This window comes from Theobroma cacao, chromosome 10, assembly GCF_053813885.1.
Source record: "Theobroma cacao isolate CCN51 chromosome 10, ASM5381388v1, whole genome shotgun sequence".
Classification (NCBI taxonomy): Eukaryota; Viridiplantae; Streptophyta; class Magnoliopsida; order Malvales; family Malvaceae; genus Theobroma; species Theobroma cacao.
The window spans coordinates 27,941,135-27,963,331 of NC_142648.1; the positions used below are offsets into that span (position 1 = coordinate 27,941,135).

The 22,197-nt window shown below is 33.1% G+C and overlaps 2 protein-coding genes and 1 long non-coding RNA gene across 7 annotated transcripts; 2 read left to right on the forward strand and 1 right to left on the reverse strand.

Moving 5' to 3' along the window:
- The first annotated feature begins 1,579 nt into the window (after positions 1-1,579).
- On the forward strand, positions 1,580-2,755 carry MPC (maternally expressed pab C-terminal). Its single transcript, XM_007011155.3, has 2 exons — positions 1,580-1,872; positions 2,120-2,755. Exons 1-2 carry the CDS (start codon positions 1,606-1,608, stop codon positions 2,474-2,476), a joined length of 624 nt encoding a protein of 207 aa, XP_007011217.3. The 5' UTR covers positions 1,580-1,605; the 3' UTR covers positions 2,477-2,755.
- A 5,674-nt stretch (positions 2,756-8,429) lies between these two features.
- Positions 8,430-13,296, reverse strand: LOC148760574 (uncharacterized). Its single transcript, XR_016028781.1, has 3 exons — positions 13,170-13,296; positions 8,946-9,053; positions 8,430-8,831 (listed from the first exon to the last, which is right to left on the reverse strand). It is a non-coding gene; the product is annotated as an uncharacterized LOC148760574 (long non-coding RNA).
- On the forward strand, positions 13,182-16,282 carry LOC18587403 (uncharacterized). 5 transcript variants are annotated; one of them, XM_088810448.1, is made up of 4 exons: positions 13,182-13,691; positions 13,819-13,919; positions 15,108-15,355; positions 15,448-16,282. In XM_088810448.1, the coding sequence occupies exons 1-4, from the start codon at positions 13,685-13,687 to the stop codon at positions 15,641-15,643; spliced, it is 552 nt and encodes a 183-aa protein (XP_088666574.1). In that variant the 5' UTR covers positions 13,182-13,684; the 3' UTR covers positions 15,644-16,282. The 5 variants fall into 5 exon arrangements, 1 of the variants encoding a protein (XP_088666574.1); XR_016028779.1 differs by having other exon boundaries at positions 13,553-13,691; positions 13,819-13,849; positions 15,108-16,169; XR_001929645.2 differs by lacking the exon at positions 13,819-13,919 and having other exon boundaries at positions 13,183-13,691; positions 15,108-16,169.
- Positions 16,283-22,197: the final 5,915 nt, after the last annotated feature.

The following is a 22,197-nucleotide window of genomic DNA, read 5'->3' on the forward strand; positions in this document are numbered from 1 at the left end:
GAAAATTCAAGAGTAATACCCAAAAAACGATTGTAGAAGAGGAATAAGAATTACAAACAGGAAAAGGACATTTTTATTATAAGGTAGGTTGGGTTTAGGGGATGTTGAAAAAAGGTGAATATTTGTTTGTGAATATTGATTGGTTTAGGCTATTTGAGTACATGGTTGTCTTATGCAATTAGATTCAGGTTTTGTGTCCTACCTTGACTCTTCCTCTTCTCAAAATCGTGTTTGGGTATTTTCGGATTTCTCTACACCAACTTTTAGTCAAGCAACAATGGCTTCAATCGAACTGGAAAAGTTAGATTAAGGCTTTTTTTTTTTATAGAAATGAGGGCTTTAATTAAGAAGATGGTATTAGTTAAGAAATAATGGTTTTTAGTTTGAAGAAGGTTTTTTTTTATTAATTTTTTATTTCAAATCCCTAACCAATAATTTTTGGACATTTAGATGAGTAAAAAGAAAAAACTCAATTCGTAGTTAGTAGTTTGTTATGCCACATCATCTGCCGCGTGACATTGACGTCATCAAGGTAACATGTTAACATGCCACATGGCAATTAATGTGACATCAAAAATTGCTGATTGTATCGTTGAATAATAGAAGTTAGCCAACAGTTTGTGAAAGGGGCTTATTTGACCCAAAATTAGAGTTCTAGGACTTATTTGAACGTAATAAAAAGATAGAAGTTAAATTGGCTTTCTTGGTATAGTTCGAGGGCTTATCTGAGTATTTAGCCGAAACAATACAATAATTATATAATTTGCATTGATTCTGTTCTCTTACTTTAAGAAATTTTTGACATATATAGTACTAAATGACTATTGTTGGTAATTTATTTATTTTATTTTTTATTTAGAAAAGACAGATTCGAATCCGATTTTTTTAACAAAAAATACATGTACCTACCATAAATCAAATATCCAAATTGGATTTTTACTCTTAATTCAGTTTAGAGTCAACCATTCATATTTAGAAATTATACATATTACCTTATGCACTTACCAATCTCTTAACACTATAAATTTACACAGGTGCCTGCCTCGGTGTACCAAAGGAATAGATTGCAAGGTATTTCTACTGTTTCATAAGCCATTGGTACATGAAGAGACTACAATGAATTCCCTGCCGTATTTTGCTTTATTATGCTTAATTCCTATTTGCTGTAAATTCAGTATATGTTGTTTTCTTTACGTTTTTCTATTACTATAATATTTGATTGCTGGTTTACCATAGTTAAGGGTTTGTCTCATATGTTCTTAGTAAAGGTAAACCAATTTCCATGCCTATTCAGTACAAAACTCAATCAATCCTATTGTTATTGAGTCTGAAATTTAGTTGATTTAAGATATTTATATTGTTTTAATTATTGGGAAAACTTGATGGGAATTTGTGTTTGATTGAGGTGAAAAATTGTGTTTCTGATAACTGAAAATGAATCTTTGGCTTGTCTTCCCAACATAATCATTAGCAATGATTAAGAGTTTTTGTTATTGATTAGTGAATTTAAGAATGCAAATTTCTGTTCCTGAACAAGTCTTGGATGAATGATTGCATGTATGAAAAATATTTCAGAGAACTGATCAGGTTGGTGGAGGAGGAGGCATGGCAAGGCGTGGTGGGTCAATTTCAACAATGGCCTTGGGCTTGGCACTTGCGACTGCAACACCAGATCAGGTGAGAACCGTGCTGGGGGAGAGACTCCATCCGCTCGTCCAAAACCTGGAGCCTGCTGCAGCAGCTAGAGTAACAGGGATGCTTCTGGAGCTGGATCGGACTGAGGTTCTGCACCTGCTAGAATCTCCGGAAGCTTTGAAATCCAGGGTTGCAGAGGCAATGGAGGTTTTGATTAGTGCTGCTTGTACGCCTTTGGTACGTGCAGAGAGGCAATATTGCCTGCAATTTTTGTTTTGTTTTTTTTCTTTTCTTCTCCATTCTTCTTATTCCTGCTCATGTTTGATTGTTCTATTTAATCTGTTAAGTTGTAAACCCAATTTGTTGTGTGTTTAACTTCGTCTTTTACTTTAATAATTGGCCAATTTTATTTTTTATTTAAAGTGTAAATAAAGAATTGGCAAAGTCTCAATACAAACTCTTCAATTGATGAAAAATATTACAGGGAACTGCTGTTGGTACAGGCAAGGCAAGGCGTGGAGGGTCAACATCTCGTCGGCCAATTTCGATGAGGACATTGTTGCGCTCGGCACTTGCGAATGCAACTCCAGATCAGGAGAGAACAATCCTGGGGGAGAGACTCTATCCGCTTGTTGAAAAACTGGAGCCTGCTGCAGCAGCTAAAGTAACAGGAATGCTTCTGGAGTTGGGTCGGACTGAGATTTTGCACTTGCTAGAATCCCCAGTAGCTTTAACATCCATGGTTGCACAGGCAATAGGGGTTCTGAGGAATTCTGCTCAACAGCGGCAGGATCAGACTGGTGGTGCTAAGTCCAGATCAATTGGCCATCATTGTCATTGAATGACAACCTTGGTGGTGTGTATTGAATTTGGAATGTATCTACCTTATGTCTTCAACGGCAGTGACTTGCTTTAAGAATTAAGTTTTATTCTATTTCTTAGTATTTGCCTTTTACCTTATTTTCTGTTACAGCACTTTCTGTGCTCTACATGTATGCTACATAACCGCTGCCATGTACAAGGTTGTGATAGGTAGTGGTGCACATCATGGTCCAACTAGCAAAAACTGTCAGCTAAACAGTAGTTTGTTTTTCTTTATTATATGCTCCATTAATCTATGCAACAGACTTAATGAATGAAAATGCTGAGGTCTGTTTTTGCTCTCAACTAGCCTTTTCTCTCTTCTTTGTCTTTGATGCTACCTGATATTTCAAAAAATCTAATATGGTATGAGAGCCTCGAGGATCTTAAGGTACTTCTGTGGCACAAAAAAAATCATTCTTTATTTTTTTTCTTCATCAGATAGTCCCTGTTTATCATCATTTTTTCTCTGTTCTTCCTATCTGGAAAACCTCACCTGAAAATCTTATTATCTTTGATATGGCATCACCTAGCTTTAATGCAACAACACCTCCGATATTCTCAAGAGACAACTACGCAATTTGGGCCGTGAAGATGAAGGTGTATCTTCCTGCATTTGATCTGTGGGAGATTGTGGAGGTGGGTGGAGAGCCACCAGTGATGTGGCGTGCTAATCCTACAATAGCTCAACTCAAACAACATAGTAATCTTGTATTCGTTGTGGTGTTTCTGATGCAATTTTTAGTAGGATTATGACAAGTGAGAGCCAAAAAGAAGCTTAGGATCGATTGAAAAATGAGTTCTACAGGAGTGAAAGGACTCAGTAAATGCAGGCTCTCAACTTGCACAGAGAATCCAAGATCCTTATAATGAAAGAGGATGAGGCAATTAAAGAGTATTATGATAAAATCATGAACCATGTTAACCAGTTAAGGTTACTTGAAGAGGATCTATCTGACTCAAAAGATCTTTCACGACTCACAGTTACCGAGTTGGTGAATGCCTTACAAGCCCAATAACAAAAAAGGGCTATAAGGCACAATTTTGCTGGTACAAATTAGATGTCAGATGCTGATCATGCAATCAGATGAGGCACATTGAAAAGGTTTCTAAGGCCAAAGAAAATTGACATTAGAAGGCAGCAACAGTTGAAGAGAAAGAGATAGATGATGAAACTCTTTTTTTGGTCAAGAGTCTAGATATAGTGGAAAGAAATTCTAAGTGGTTAATTGATAGTGGTTGTTCAAACCACATCATAAGGAATATTGAAAATTTCATGAAAATTGATAGAAGCTTTAGAACAAAGATGGAGATTGGAGATGGTAAGTACTTGAAGATTCAAGGTAAAGGAATAATTAGGGTTCAAGCACAAGCAATTATGAAGTCAATCTCTCATGTGTTTTATTCTCCACAAATCTGTTGCTATTTGTTAAGTGTTGGGCAATTATTAGAAGATAATTATTTGATCTACTTGGTAAAGATGTTATCATTGTTATGATGAGGAACAAATGTTTTCCTCTTGATTTTATGAAGAATAAACATCAAGTTTTTTAGTATACTTCCACCGATGCTGAACTATGGCATAAGTTTCTTAGGCATATTAATTACAATCCTTTAACGTTAATGGCCTCATCGTAGATGGTGGAAGGGCTTCCAAGTATTAACATATTGATCGTGTATGTGGTATATGTCAACTGGGAAAACAGAACAAGACTTCTTTTCCTAAACAAAGTCTGTCAAGAGCCAATGAGAGACTTAATGTCAGACCCCGTTTCTGGGGGCCCATGACCGACGTGAGGTCTTACATCGGTGTACCTTACTAAACCCAAGCAAGCCTTAACCAATAATGTATGGGCTTGTCATCCATTGCACTCATACACAATTTTATTCACAAATAAATAGACATCACCACACCATTATGGAACTTCTCGACATAATGTGTGTTTTCTATCTCATTTCATACCAATATTCACATCACACATATACCATCCATGGTCCGGCACACATTCCGTGCCTATATCACCTATTGTCCTTTTACCATAGGCTCAACAGCCATATGCATCCATTTTTGAGGCTCAACACAATATTCACAATGATAAACAAACATGAGAGCATTAACATTTATTTACATAACCAAGTGGTGGACATATCATAAACAACGTAAGACTCGACCCAACACACTACGGAATGTAGTGACAATGAAAGGTTGGAAGGAAGGCTTGACCACACGTACCAAATATGAGTTAGACTACTCTTCCACAAGGCACCTACCCAAGCGAGCTACCGCTCTGTAAAACAAAAATTAGAAAAAATAATGAGTGAGTCACAAAAACTCCATAAATAGATACAAGGAAAGGGATAAGCCAAGGAGAAGAGTTTTTGCAATAAACCATACTTTACAAAAACAACATGAATTTCATAAACTTCATCATAATCCTTTCAAATGTCAATAATTCTCATTTCAAACATTTTCCATAAAGACATGTGAAATTCATGATTCATAAGAATTTGATAAACATTGATAGTTCTAAATATCAATGTTTGCAAGGAAAAACCAGAGAATTCCCTTCATGGGTACTAATTAATAAATTCACTGTGAGTAGCAATAGCATACATACTCACAACCGGGTCATCAAGAGTTACCTCCTTCTTTGAAGATTTGAAAGTATCATTTGATCATTGTATTCATTACACCAAGTCACCCATACATACCACAAACACTAAGTTAAACAATCATCAACATCATCAAACATTTATGCATTTACATTTCACAATATAAAGGTGGTATTCTTACCCCCACAGTGAGCTCTATTCATATGGTATTCTTACCCCTATAGTGGACTTTATTCATATGGTATTCTTACCCCTATAGTGGACTCTATTCATGTGGTATTATTACCCCAATGATGGGCGATAATCAAGGGGTATTCTTACCCCCACGATGGGTAATAATCAAGTGGTATTCTTATCCCCACGTTGGGCAATAATCAATATTCATGAGCAAGGATTTTATACATAGTATAACATTCGTATTCCACAATTCACATCAAATTATTCATCCAATGGATTTTTTGGTGGGCATCTATACATCAACGAATAATCCTCAATGGTGGAGACTTACTCATTCACTCTCACATTCTATATTTAATGGGCAATTCTAGCAAACACTTTCATGCATATTAGCTGGGTATTACATCAACTACCAAGGCATTTATCTAATAGGCACCAATCATGCTTCATACATTTCACAAAGGAACTTTTGAATGAAAACATTTCAAAGGGCTTACCCCTTTTGTTGAAAACTAATATATAGTAGGGTTAATTACTACATAGTAGATTGAAAACTTCATTAAAAACATTTATTCTCATCCAATTTGATTTAATCAAATCAATATAGCATACAAATCATGTGAGACAATCAAGTTGATAAACCATGCTTAACTTTGCCATATAAAATACTTTAAAAAGGTGTATCCATTCACCTTTTTGGAGCATCTCAAACTTTTTCTCAACTTTCGATGACTACTCGGCTTCTCCAAATACAACTTTTTCTACCGTGCCTAACAACAATTAAATAAGCATCAATACCATTCCTAGCATCTTAAAATCTCATTCTAAGCATAATCTTGAACATAAATCTTCAACCAACTAGTCTAAATCTCCATCAAACTTGTTGTTCATACTTAAACTAAAGATCTACCCTTCCAAACCTATTTTTTAGGTACTGACAACTTTATCTTGATGAGCTTTCAAAGTTGAAAAATGCATGAAACCTAACATTAGATATAAAAATCATATTTTTAAGATTTAAGAAAACCTTAAAATGAAAACCCATAAACATTTGATGTTGGAAATAACTTTCTTACCTCCACAATGTCGAAAACCAATTTAAAGGCTAGAAACCATTTTGTTTTTCAAGAAAAATGAATTTGAAGCTTGGAGAGTGTGGAGAAAGTTGAGAGAGCTAAGAAAATGGTGGATGGTGGTTGAGTATTCAAGAAAAATGATTAAGGAACGGAATTTGTGACATATTTATAGTTTAGGGGTGAAATGACAAGTTCAACCTGTTATTTTTTTAAGTTTGATGCTCAGGTCTCGATACTTTTGGAAAATAGTTTTGCTTTGGAGGTTTCTTGACTCAAGTCTCAATACTTTACATGAAGGTATTGAGATTTCTCTCTGGGTATCAAGGACTCGATATTGCTTGGATAGGTCTCGATACCTTGGTTCCAAGATGTCTAGAAAAGCCTATTAAGCTTATTTACATTTCATACCATTCAAGTAAATGTCCTCATTTTTACTTTTTTCCTTTTTTACTCTCTATTTACTTAAGATATTTAATGTAAATAAGTAAATAACCCCTATTTGAATTCAATAAAAATATCAAAAAAATCAAATTTCAAAAGAATCAAATCTAAATTTTGGATTCAAGAACAAAATCGAAAAAGTTTGACTAAAATTCAATTTTGAGCTCTCATTTACCATATCAAACATACTTCTAACATTATGGAAAATTCATTCTAATCCATTTCAATAACAAAGTAATCAATACCACTATATTTTTATTCCTACTAAATCATTATATAAAAATAAAATATTTTGACCCTTTCCAGATTTAGAAAATTTTTACTTTAATAGTGACAGCCAACCAAAATGGTTGCCACAAAGGATAGATGAATACATGGAAGGGACTATATCCAATAAACAACATCATGCAGAATAAATGTTAAAAGCCCATCTACGAATTTACCCAACTATCCTCATATAAAAGTTAAAGGTTTTAAACTAAATCTTATACACTCAGATGTTACAAGATCGATGAACACTAAATCGTTAAATGGGAGTCGATATTATCTTATCTTCATTAAGGATCTTACCAGGTACTGTTTGGTATTTTTTCTTATAAACAAATTTGATGTTTATGCTAAGTCTCTTGTCTTCAAGTTTGCTGTTGAGAAGAAATCTGGTTTGCAAATAAAAATTTTAAGGATTGATAATGGCGCAAAATTTGTGTCAAAGGAGTTTGATAATTTCATGTCATGTAATGGCATTAAATGTCAGCTAATAGTGCCATACAACCCCCCAACAGAATGGGGTTAGTGAGCATAAGAATTGAACAATCTTAGAAATGGCTTGATATCTCCCATTTCAAAAAAAAGTTACCCAATAACTTATGGACTGAAGCTATAAACACTACAAAAAACAAGGTATTACCGACGAAATTTTTCGTTAGTATTTTACATTTTTGATGAAAATAGCAATAGAATTTTCCAAAAACAAGGTATTACCGACGAAATTTTTCGTTAGTATTTTACATTTTTTATGAAAATATCAACAAAAAATTCCAATGGTAGTCAATTGAAAGTGTTGTCATTGACAATAGCAATCTGTCAATACATTAACAATCAAAATTTTAGTCAACCATACTGATAGTAAAGATTCGAGTCCATCGACAAGGTAGCCATCAGTATCGATTAAAATCAATTAGCAAATTTCGTTGGTAACATTATTGATGGAATTTCATCCCATCGATAGTTTTGTAGACGATTACTGATGAAGTTGACTATGAAGCTAGCAATCAGTATCTATCGACAATGACAATAATTTCATCAGTATTTCATAGATATTTCATATGAACTCCATCGATGATTCTATAGATAACTAATGAATTTCATAGTTAACGGATGAAATCTGTCAGAAATACTTGTAGAGCTAGCTTTTTTTAAAGAATTAAATTTTGTCTTGTCCATAATAAAATTATTATATGATGTTGTTATCGATAAAGTAAACATATAGTAAACATATATTTATATATATATGCATATAAAAAATATGAAAATCTAATACAAATCATTATTAATAAAAAAAAGTTCCAATGTAAACATCTGATAATAATTCAAATGTAAACATTTAATATAAATACAAATCTCACTGAAAGGGTGGGGTGGCTGCTACTTCTGCTATGGTGGAGGCTACGAATCTGACTACCATGATAAGGAACCCCGGAGGCATCTAGCTTAGGCTGTGATCTCTTTGATCTAATTATCTCCATCAACAAGTGATTAAGTGTGTTGAAACCCGTCATCAAGGTCTTAACATCGGTAAGCAATAATCGATATCCCTCGAGCTCAAATTCGTAGAAGAGGTGGTGCATCGTTAGGGCCACAAGTAGACTAGGACGTCGCGGTTGCAACTAGAAGTCTTGAAATGAAAACTTTGGTGTCAAATCTATCGGTGGGCCCTCTAATGGCCTCAATCCAAACCTCTAGATCAAACTTGGGCTGGCTCGAAGGCTCCACACTATACTTTTGCGATATTGCCAAAGTGTATGATTCCTACAAAAAGAAAAGCAATTACAATGATTAAGTAATTTAATCGGTAAACAACATATATATATATATATATATATATATATATATCGAATATATATAAACACACGTATTACTTACACATACAGCCATGGACTTGTTGTCCACAAATTCTCTAGTACCCTTCTGTCGCTTATAAGTGCATTCAAAGAGCTTGGAGAATGTCAATTGGTGTTGCTTTTCCTCTTTCTGTAATCATAAAAACACATTAACAACATCCATCAATAATGGATCAGTCCTCTAACCTTAGCTTCGTATGGTAAGTGGATCGACAAATGCTCCATTGAGTCAAAAAAAAAAAAACCAAAGGGAAAATCTTTTCTAATTTGCAAAATGGTTTTCACGATTTTCCCTTCCCATGCATTGATATGCTCAAGATGCAGTTCGCTTGCACATACATCGCGAATGAAATGTGAGATCTCAACAATTGCACTACAAATAGCATAATGGGTTATATCACACAAGGCAATTGAGAGCAATTGTTGTAGGAAAACATGACAATCATGATTTTTCATCCCAAAAAATTTACAATCCTGTTAATTCCTATAGTTTGTTATGTTAAAGGTGAACCATCTGGTAATCTTAACTATTTCACCTAACCATACATAACTTTCCGTTGCTCCTTAGTCAAAGTATATGAGACTTTCAATTTAAAAAGTCTACCATTATTTTCAATTAAGTGCAATTCCGAACACTTGCAACATACCTCCAAATCATGACGAGCATTGATATTGTCTTTCATCTTTCCCAGAACATCAATCATCGTGTTGAATATATTTTCAAATATGTTACACTCAATATGCATCACATCTAAATTGTAACAAATGAGATTCGTCTACTAATACGGTAACTCCCAAAATATACTCTTTTTTGTCCAATTATGGGTTTGATTGAAACTTAGTAACTTCTGGTCACCCACCTTTGTACCACATGTGATATTTGGAATTAACTCAAATCGTTTCAAGATCTCGACACTAGATAACCAACAAATTGGAGGGTTTCGTTTAACACGTTTCTTAAATTTATCTTTTCTGTGACAAAAAGGATGATCCATCGGCAAAAATTACCAATGACAATAAGAAAAACAAGGCTTCCTCTCGTACTCTATGATGAAACTCTTTCCATGTTCCATGCAATATAGACATAATAAATGTCCATGAGTGCTCTACCCAGACAACGTACCATATATAGAGAAGTCATTAATGATCCATAAAAGTGCTGCTCGTCGAATAAAATTATGCTTAGTAAAGGCATCGTCAATGACCATCCTTTCATCCCACAAAACTTTTAATTCATTAATCAAAGGTCGAAGGAACACATCAATGTTCTATCTGGGACTTGTCTTCTCGAGTTGACCATGCTAAGAAAAATGTACGATTGCTTCATGCACATCAATGGAGGTAAGTTATAAACAATGAGCATTATCGACCAAACAAAATACGATTTTGTTATAAGCTCAAATGGACTAAAACCATCTAAACATAAATCGAGTTTGACATTGCGAGACTCGAAGGCAAAATACTGATGGGTGCGACTAAAATGTTGCCAAGCCTTACCATCAACAAGATACCTAAGCACTCCACATCATTAGATTGGTGTGTGGCATGCCATGTCATGTGTTCTGTAGTTTTGCCTTACATATATAGCCTCTACAATCTCGATGTTAGTGGAAATTATCATAACATCTTAAAATGAATTTTTTTCTCCCTTCCTCTCGATGATTTATCTGGTTTATACCGAAGATGACCACAACATGGACAATAAGACAACTCAGAATATTCATTATAAAACAACATACAATTATTCTTACATACATGAATTTTCTGATAACAGAGCCCAAGTTCCTTTAACTGTGTCTTCATTCTATAAAAGTTTTTCGATAATGATTCATCAGATGGCAACATCTCCTTTAGTAGATGCATCAGACTTTTAAAGCATGCCTCATTCATTTAACTATTGAGTTCACATGCAGTAATTGGGACATAGCTAACAATTTTGTGTGCTTACCACATACGACCCATAAAGCTACATCGACATTATTTAACAACGAGAAGAAAGATAAAACATTCGGACTTGGATCTTCAAAAATAACCAGTTCATCTCAGGTCTCATCATTGAACTAAAACTCCGATTGTAAAGTATCCGTAGCCATTTCAGCATGTGGATTTCCTACTTTAACTTCATTAACTAGTTCGTTCTACTCACCAACAAAATGTCCCAATGATTGGCTGGCATGGAAGGATTCGCCATGTACATCCCATATTGAGTATGTGCCAGTAAACCCTTTACGAAACAAGAGTTTCCAAACCTTATCAGCAACCAAGAACTTGTTATTCATACACCGAGAGCAAGGACATCTGATCTTATTCTCAATCACGAATCTTGGTTGATTGAACGCAAATGAAAAAAATTCATCTACACCATTCAAAAATTCTATCCTAACAAATCCACTTGAATCCATTCAAGAATACATCTAAATCCGATCTTGTTCCATTCTAAGAAGAAAAATTATAACAGGCATATGATGTCATCCGATATCAAATGTTAACACAAAAATCAATTGAACACAAAAACTAACTTAAATATTATAATTAATTGATTCTATAATATTATTAATTACTTAAAATGAATAAAATGTTATATACTATTATTAATTTAATTAATTACTTAATTACTTATAACACATTATATTACTCATAACTAGCACATTAATAATTCATTTAAATATTTTTTAAATTAAATAATATTACTAATTTAATTAATTGCTTAATTACTTATAACACATTACATTACTCATAACTAGCAACTTAATAATTAATTTAGATATTTTACAAATTATATAATATTACTAATTTAATTTATTGCCTAATAACTAAAACATTTTTTCAATTCTAGTAATCAAATTATTTAATTAATTTAATGAAACCTCAATTAATTTAAAAATTAAATAATTTTACTAAATTTAATAATTTAATAAATTGATTAATTATTAATACATGATTCCTTTTAATTAGTTAATTATGTAATTAATTCCATTAAACCTTAATTAATTTTCAAACCCTAACATATTATATACTATTATTAACTCATTAACACCTTCACTAATCTAAAGATTTTATAATTTTAAGAATATTACTAAATTGCTTATTTGCTTAATTACTAAAACATTATTTGCATATGATAATTAGTTAAATTATTTCATTAATTTAATATAATCTTAATTAATTTAAATAATTATAAATTTTACTATATTTACTAAATTAATTAAACCTTACATACTAGCAGCAAAGGCAAAATCCAACAGATTACACCTACAATATTAACATATTATACACATAATACTAAACATAATACATCTCAAGAAACAGATTACACACACAATACCAAACAAAAGTATTTAAAGGGCCTTTTTCAAAGGTTTTCAAGAGGAGATAAAGAGCAGCTATTCTGAAGAAAAAGAGCCAAAAATAAAACAAGAAAGCAAGGGAATTCCAAAAGAGTTGAGATTCAAAAACTTCAATTCTTAGTTTCTCTCTCTACTTTTGTTTTTCTCTTACTTTCTTTGACTTGGATTAATAGTTAATTTTCTTTTAATGATGTTTTCAGTTAATATATGAACTAATTTACTTTTTTTAGGATTATGATTAAACTCAACGTGTAATTTGAATACCTTATCTCTCTTTTGCTTATTTTCAATGGGTATGAGTTGCTTGTTGCAATTTCGTGTTTAATGATTTTAATTCTTGATCACCAATTAGATTTTTTTGGATATCTAAATATAACTTGACGAAGGGAGTTTAGATTAGGCCATAAATGGAATAGCATGTGCTCAAATTTACTTAGTTGATTAGGTGATTTGATTTGCATATAGGATAAACATATACCTATGTGTCGCATGTAGCCAAGATTAGAACAAAAACTTAATAAATCTATCTTCAATTGAATTTACATAGACATATAGTAAATTAATTATGAGAGATATTTTTATAAGAACCTCAATAGAGACTTATAAATAAATTGGCACTCTAGATTAATAACTCAATCTATTCAAGTAAGTTTAGAGAGAAAAAGATTATTCAAATGAAGTGTTGAGAAATATCATAATCCTAAATTTTTATTAATTGAATTTTTTTAATAAAGTTTTATCCATTAGCTTTTTTAGATTTAATTTTGTTATTATTTAGTTTTACTTTTTTTTTTAATTAATCACTTTAACCCAATTATTTGAATAAGACTAAGTTATGTTAATTTTAATATTTTACTCAAGTTAGTGTAATTTCCTATAAGATTCGACACTCTATTTACCTCTATATTACTTGTTGCGATACGTACAATTGCACGGCGAAAATCTAACAACAGGCTGGAGCAAAATGGACAGCGAAATTGGTGAAATTCAACGACAGGAGCTTCACCAAAAATGAACCGTAGTAACTTTGCAAGGAGAGGATTCGATCGGCAGCCTTGAGTACCACCGACTAGAGCAAAATAGGTAGCAAAACCGATGAAATCCGATTGCTAGAGCTTCCTCATAAATGAACGGTAGCAACTACACAAGGAGAAGGAATTCGATCGGCACCATCAAGTATAGTAGTAGCTATGTGAGAAGGGGCACGACCGAATGGCCGAAGGTGATTGGTCAAACGACTGAAGGGGCTGGGTCGAATGGGTAAAGGGGCAGAAAGGCGGTAGGCGCAAGGGAAGGAAGGACAGAGAGATGAGAGAGAGGAAAAAAGAGTTGGGAAAAATTGGGGGAAATAAAGGGGTCGACAATTTTAATTGAACGCGCCGACAGATTTATTGAAGAACATTTCGTCAGTAATATGGTCGGTAAGCTTGCAACCTTTTTTAATTCGATTACAGACCACATTTTCGTCAGTAATTCAATCAACTTTCCAACCACATTAACAACAAGTTGTTCTGTCGGTATGTTGGTCGGTAAATTCCATCAACAAAGGTAAGGTCGACGAAATCTTGCGGTTGATAAGGTTGGTGCCATCTGCTGAAGCTTCGCACCATCATTTTACGAACAAAATACAAACGGAATTTGTTCCGTTGGTAATCCATCGATATTTTTACTACAGTCTAATTTTGTCCGTAATTTTCAGAAAATTTTACCGACAGAATTTATTTCGTTGATAATAGTTAAATTTTTGTATTGAAATGCTCATGAACGTTTATTGAACGTCTTGCCAACAAAAAGCTTGAACTTTAAAACTCCTTATGAATCATGGTTTGGTTCGAAACCATCAGTCTTGCATTTAAGGGTCTTTGGATGCATTATATATGTAAAATACCTGATGAAAAATGATCGAAGTTGGATGCCATGTCCCAAGTAGTTATAAACCTAAGTTACAGTGAGGTCTCTAAGGAGTGTCGATTATATGCTGTGAAAAACAAGAAAATTCTGGTTAGTCGTGATGTTAAATTTGATGAATATAATCGATAGAATTGGGATAATAAATCAATTAAGAGCTCGAAAGACTTGAACATAGTAAGTGATGGTCAAACTCAATTGGAGAACTAGATTGGAGATGATAATGTTTATGACTATCTTGTGAGAGGAACAAGATCCTTAGATTATGTTTATCAAAGATGCAATATGGTCGTGTTGGAGCCAAACTCTTATTCTGATGTTGCTAAAAGTAAGAATTGGGTCAAGGCAATGTCTGATGAGATTGAAATGATCAACTAGAACCGAACTTGGCATCTTGATGACAGACCAAAAAATCAAAAGGTAATAGGAGTTATGTGGGTTTTCAAGACTAAACTAAATGCAGATGGTACAATTAACAAATACAAGGCACAACTGGTAGCTAAAGGATATATGCAAGAATATGGAGTTGATTCCTCTAAGACTTCCACACCAGTGGCTAGGCATGATACTATTCGACTTCTAATAGCCTTGGCAGCTAAAGAAATTGGAAGATCTGACACTTAGGTGTGAAATCTGCATTTTTGAATAGTTTTATAACAGAAGATGTATTCACTGAGCAATTGAAGGTTTTGTAGAAAAAGGCAATGAGAACAAGGTTTGCAGACTTGTTAAAGCACTTTATGGTCTTAAGCAAGCACCAAAAGACTAGTATGAATGGATTGACAACTACTTGAGAAGCATAGGATTGAATCGAAGCATAAACTAGCCAACTTTTTATTTTTAAGCTCTGATTGTTTTGTAAACTTGATAGTCTTACTGTATGTGGATGACTTACTGATAACTATGTCTTGAATGACTTTAATATGCAGCTGAAGCAGGAGTTTGAAATGACATACATTGGTGCGATGACATTCTTGTTGGGGATGGAGTTCATCCAAAAACCAGAGTATATTTGCATTCATCAAACTAAATACGCAAGGGAGTTGCTGAAACGTTTCAAGATGGAAAGTTGTAAAGCAGTAGATACTTCATTAATTTCTAGTATTAAACTCTACAAGAATTATGGAAGTGGAGGTGCAAATGGCTTTCTCTATAGAAGTCGTGTGGCTTGTTTATCGTACTTAATTGCTTCTCGCCATGATATTATGTATGCTGCTAGCATTTTATCTAGATTTATGAAGGATCCTTCTGAACTTCATCTTGTTGCAGCCAAAAGAGTGTTGGGATATGTCAAAGGTACATTCAACTTGGTCTCAAATTCTACAAAGAACAGAGCACTGATTTGGGTGTCAAATTCCACAAGGCACTACAGGTTTTTGTTTCTCCTTTGGGACTGCGGTCTTTACTTGGAACTACAATAAGCCAGATATTGCAGCTCAATCAACTGCTAAAGCCGAATACATAGCTGCTACTGCTGCTACAAACCATGTCTTGTGGTTCAGAAAAATCCTTGATAACATTGGGTTTAAACAAGAAAAGGAAACTATTCTCTGGGCGGACAAACAATCTGATATTGACATAGCAAACAATCCAGTGCATCACGGGAAGACCAAACACACTAGGGTCAGATATCATACCATTTGAGATGCTATTAAAGAGAAAGAAATTTCAATGCTCCACTGCTCTCCAAATGAACAGCTAGCAGATATTCTGACAAAAGGGCTAAGCAAGGAAAGGTTTGCACATCTCAGGACTAAGCTTGGAATCGGAGAGATACATTCCAAAGAGGTGTGTTGAATTTGAAATGTATCTCCATTTAACTCTTCAATGGCAATGACTTACTATAAGAATTAAGTTTTATTTTATTTCTTGGTATTTGCCTTTATCTTATTTTCTGTTATAGCACTTTCTGTACTCTACACATGTATGCTATGTGACCGCTACCATGTACAAGGTTCTGACAAGTAATGGTACACATCATGGTTCAGCTAGCAGAAACTGTCAGCCATTTTAGGCTTTAGTTTGCTTTTCTTTCTTATATGCTCCAGTAATTTATTTAACAGACTTAATGAATGTAAATACTAAGTTCTGTGTTTGCTCTCAACTAGCCTTTTCTCTCTTCTTTGTCTTTGATTCTACCTGGTATTCCAAAAATTCTAACAGTGTTGCCTTTATTCAGTCCAAATAAGTGGGCCTCAATCGATATGTGACAACCCAAAATACTTTGAATATTCTCAGTCATAGGAGTAATAAGATTCGAATTTAAAATCATTTACTTCAGGACGACCCATCTTAACAAATGAATCAATCAATTATATGTTGATTATAATATATTAAATATAATATATTTTATATGAGAAAGTAAGATAGACCTAGCTTCTCCTGTAGCCTCTTTCCTTAAATAACTTTCAGTGGGTAAAAGTTAACATAATGTTATGAGTAAAATGTTGATCCTGCCAAATTTAGACAAAATTCTAACAGACCCTTCCATAACCAGGGGGTTTTATCAGGATTTATGCATCTGCAAACGACCAAACAAAGCTAACTATATATTGACATATGCACAAAGCTTACAAGTTTATCATGTGAAGTGTGTAGTTGCAAGATGATGATCTAGTGATGGATGCTGATCTTCTCTAATGACTCTATATCTTTGAAGCTATGACTCAGGGTAGTTCTTCTTTGCGACTTTTTAGCTAAACAACAAAGTGAAATCAAAGATGAAGCAAAAATGAGGTTATATGTAAGACAAAACCTCATCTGTTTGAGAACTTGAGATCCATCTGTCCACCACCTTCAAGCGTACTACTTGTACGAAGGAGCCATGATGAGAACATCTGAGCTATCCATGGTGCATTCACTGTGATTACAATAATGTATTTCCACTCCATTTCCATGTTACCAGGAAGATGAAGATTCCAAGTTATCTGTTTAGAAGGCCTATCTCTTTCTGTAGCCACATTATCTTCTCACTGGTTGAACCTGCACCCGTGAGTTCCATGTCTAATTCCATCACAAATGAATAGGAAGCCTCTATTTGTCTTTTTTTCTTTTTATTCCCTGTTGGTCCACTTGATGAAGTTCTTAATTTGCTTTTTCATTAAATTAAATTTCTTTTCTTCCACTTTCTGAACCTCTTACTCATTCCATGTTACAAAGGGTTTGCTTCTACCATTGCTTGTTTAGCTGGGATGAATCCTTCTTACAATCAAAATCTGTTCATGATCAGTTACTTATCTTGGCACCACTCCTGCAACTAGCTATGTAGACAAGTAGACAACTCAATTAACAGCTAGAATTGACAGTTTAATTATAATCTTTAAAGCCAAAGGTGGTCAACCATAATCAGGAGCAGAGGGCAATGCAATCACGGTCCCCAAAAATTTTTGAAAATTTTTATTTTATATATTTTGAAAATTTCTTCAAATTTTTTAGAATTTTTTATTTATTATATTTCTTTAATGATTATCTCTAAATTTTATGGAATTTTTTATTTATTATATATATTTTTGATAACTTCCTCAAAATAATTTTATTTAATATTAATACAAATAAAAAATAATAAAATGACTTTATAAATCCTATTCAACTTTATCCTAATTTAAGTTTCTTCATACCTCTCTCCCTCTCTTTCTTTTTCTCTTTCTCTTTTCTTTTGTGCTTTTATTTTTACTTTAGTTTTTTTTTTTTTTTTGTAACTCACCATTAAAACACTCTTCATTTCTCAAAAAAGATTTATAAGCTTCTAAGCTTAAACAAAGAATGACGAGGACCACTCACCACTATTGTGTAAAATTAAGAGAAGGTAAAATTTTTTTATCTTCTTATTTCTATTTATATTATTTAACTATTTATATATTTAATCATTATATGAAATCCTATACATTGTATTTAATTATTTATATTTTATACAATATAGTTTTATATTTAGTACTTTAAGTTTAAATAGAAATAAAATAAAAATATTAAATGTTAACTACACATTGATTAGGATATGGTCTTAGGTTTTTTTTATGTTAGTGGTCTTATGTGTTATCCTTTCTATTGTTGTTGGGCATTTTTGTTCCCTTTGAGCAGACATCAAGTTTTTCGAGTGGCTTTTTCTATGTAATTGTACATATTTTCACATCCATATTGGGTCTAGGAATTTTTTGTCAATCAGAGGTTCAATAAAGACAATTTTTTTAAAAAAATTCAAGTTTGATTAAAATATGAGTAAATTGAAAATAATTAACAAATTCTTTAAAAGAAAATGTGCAAATCATCCAAATAATCCTCCTAAACTTGAGCAATCAAACTTCAATGCTTCAAATTATAAACAAGAGTAATATAAATCAAAACATCTTAGGCTTAATCTTGAAGAAATGGATGCTTTTCAGGTAAAACCCGATTCTTATAAAACTATTGTAAATCTTTCTTTTTTTACTTCATTTGATTTACATATTATAAAAAATTATTATTTATTATAAATCTTTTAATTATTTCTTAAATTCAACGCGTTAATTTTAAAAATTTTTAACTTTTATAGTTTTTTCATCTTTGACCTCCTAATAAAAATTAATTAATTCCGAACAAGGAATCTTTTAGAGTTTTTTTTTTTTTTCCCCTTCCTTCACTGTCAAGAAAACGTCATTGATAGGTCACCAAGTTTACAAGAGCACGATCACTGCTCAAGCACCTATCCATGGACAAAACATAGTTGAGGACTTTACCCCCTCAGATTGCCTGTATTCTCCACCAGGAAACCAGCAATCTTGAGGGACACAGTAAAGAGGAATATACCCATCTGTCTTGTTATCATGGTTTCATAACAGCCTTGTATAATTTTCAATACAACAGTACTACATTTTCGTGACAGCCAATTGAGAAGCCTGTTATGATTCTTCTTTGGACTTTCTGCCCGTATAATTTCAATGTCTTGATTTATGAATCGCTGATAGATTCTTCCCAATAATTTCTCCAATGTTATTGAACATCAATTTGACAGATGGAGCCTTATCGCAATCTCCAATGGTGGGCCATTTTAAGGGATGTCGAGATCGATGTTTCTCTGGCATTTGACCCCAGTTGCTTTCAATCTTTGTCCTAGTGAGCGTGCTGGAGAGGGCATCGATAGTACCTAGGTTTGATGCCAAACCTTATGAGGGTGTGAACACCGGCCAGGGTTATAGCTTAAGGCCTTGGTTTTTTGTTGCTTTTAATCGTTGATATACCATTTTCCCTCACTGCTATGCAACAGAGTTAGCATTCCAAGCCCCCCATCCCACCAAAGAAAAAGCCATACTTGCCGAAAAGGTTCCCTCGTGAAGCACCTGAATGCGATGTTTCAGATGGTCAAAAGGAGAAAACCATTCATCCATTTGTTTTGGAAAAGCTCATAAAAATGGCATTGCATATCTATGCATTTTCAGCAGCAATGCCTTGTGTCAGAAGATATCTGATAAAGGATTCCATTCACTTTGTTATACGAGCACATTTAACACAGATAAGATTGAGCCTGCTAAGATTTCCCTTATCCTGTCACCTAATTCGTAGTATAAGTACCTTGAGCTTGATTCAAGGAAATCAAATTTTTTTTTTTTTATAATTGAGAAATGGAGAATTCAAACCTTACTTTTTAAGCAGGGAGATAATGCATCAATCAATAAGTTAAATACTCAAGTGTAAGAAAACTAAAATTTACTTAGTAAGATTCGAGACTTTCTAAAATATTATAATTTTTTTAAAATTTATATATGATATATAATCGATGTATAATATTTATATATTATCATTTAATTACAAAATACCGTCTCATAAATATGCGAAGATAAAAATTTAAAACTCTTTCAAAATAAATGTTTACTGATAAGATAACAATATTTAGTTTATTGATATTGTATAAAATAACTAGATATTTATGATTTATTGAGGCCGTACAGACATTAAATTTAACAATAGAAGCTTCGATGAATTCGAGGTATCATCTGGGGTAGCTAAAGAAGAAATATATGAAAAACTAATTACGCAGGCATATCTTTCCATGCAATTTGTGTGGTTGATTTTGATACCGGACAAAAGTACCCCCATTATTCATGACATATTGTTACTGATATAGGTAGGCCGTAACTAGTGAAGTTAATGCAGAAAACCAATCATTCATGGGATTCTAGATTTCCATCATCACCACATTGCCATTGCAAAGGACCTGGACCTGCTCGATGGAAGATTCCGAAATGATATTTAACCTTGTAAGATGATTCGCCCATGTCTAGTCAGGCCCCTACGCTTGCTTGCAAACCATTCTGCCAAGCAAGTTGGTGGCCCTCAGCTCAAATTTTAGCCACAAAGAATTTGCTGTACATGCTTAACGTGTTCTCCAGATTCTTTCATTTTTCAACTTTCAATGAATTGCATCAGTTTCTACCCCTAGAAAAAGAAAAACTGGTACAACAAATTAACTCCCAACCATACTAGGAATCCATGTTATTGCTGTCAGAGATATTTCCGCGTGCTGATCATATGTACGGTTCCAAGTTCTGTGGTTATGAGCCACCTTTGAATATTCAGAGGGTTGAACAATCTGAATCATTCATAAATCCTAATAATTACTCATGAACCAATTGTTTGGCCAGAATTTATGAAACGAATCCAATAGTTATGGCAATCTGAATCTCATGTTTTATTGCTTGTTCTGCTATTGGCAATGGGGTAGGTTAATGTAAGATTATCCCTGCTAACTAGCTAGATAGCCATCAATGTCAACATCATATGCATTGAGATTCCCTTCAGCTTTGGACACCAAGACTGCATTCTGTCCTATTCTTACCAATATCTTCTGGGGGAATGACATTGAAAACTTGCTCCTTTGCTTACGAGAAAATAGTATTAGCACCCAATTTATGTGAACATATAGGCTTTTGAGAAACGTATACGTCGTGCTTAGAACAAAACATTACCCACAAATTGTTTTGACAGTCTTGGACTAATGATAGACATACAATCTTCCCAAACCTTTAAAGTTTATATTGTCGTATACATATATAGGTGAAAATGTAAGGTTGACTTGCCATGTGGGCTTAGCTCATATAGTAAAAATGTTGGGATTTGGATAAAAATCTTAAGTTCCAGTCATAGTACTATTTCTTGCATCAAAAAAACTCTTAATGGTAGTAATTTATAGTAACTTTTAGCTAGGAATGCAAGCATGAAATGCTTAAATTTAAGACGAAAAGGGCTATATTTTCCTTCTCGAGAAAAAAGAATTTTGAAGGACTTTCATACATTCATCAAGTGCTGCCATATGAAGGTTAAACATTAACGATGCATCAAATATAAGGATTAATATTTGATGCAGCGATAGTGGCATCAAATATAAGTATTAATATTTAATGTATTGACAATATATAGTTTCTATATACGATCAGGCTATCAAATCCTAAAACCTCATTAATGAGGTATTATTTTGAAGGAAATAAATAGTTGATAAAGTCTCAAAATGACATCATGTTTTAATATCAATTTTTTTATTTTCTTTAAAACAATACTTCATTAATGAGATGTTAAGATTTGGTGACCTGATAATGTATAAAATCTATACTCTGTCAATACATCTAATATTTTTTTAAATATAAACTCTTACATTAACTGGCGTGTTGCATTTGTCTCATTAATTAATACATAATCTCTTTCCCTATTAATTGACGTGTTTTCTATATATATGTGGATCTTGTATATATAATACCGTAAAATAAAAATATTCTGAAATAACTTACATATAATACTTTAAAATAAAAATATATTGAAATAACATACATTAGCTCTAGTTGTCATCCATCTTGGAATCTGATTGTACCTAAAGATTTCCCTTTCACCCAACAATCAAAATCAACAATAAAAGTCTAGGCCAACATAGAGTAATAGTTAATAATTATTACAAGGTGGACTTTTGTTTAGTCGGCATGTAAACCATAAAATACTGGTGGGATTATCATGTGTTTTGATTGGTTTTCTTTCCTGCATAAAGGGGCTAAACCTCAC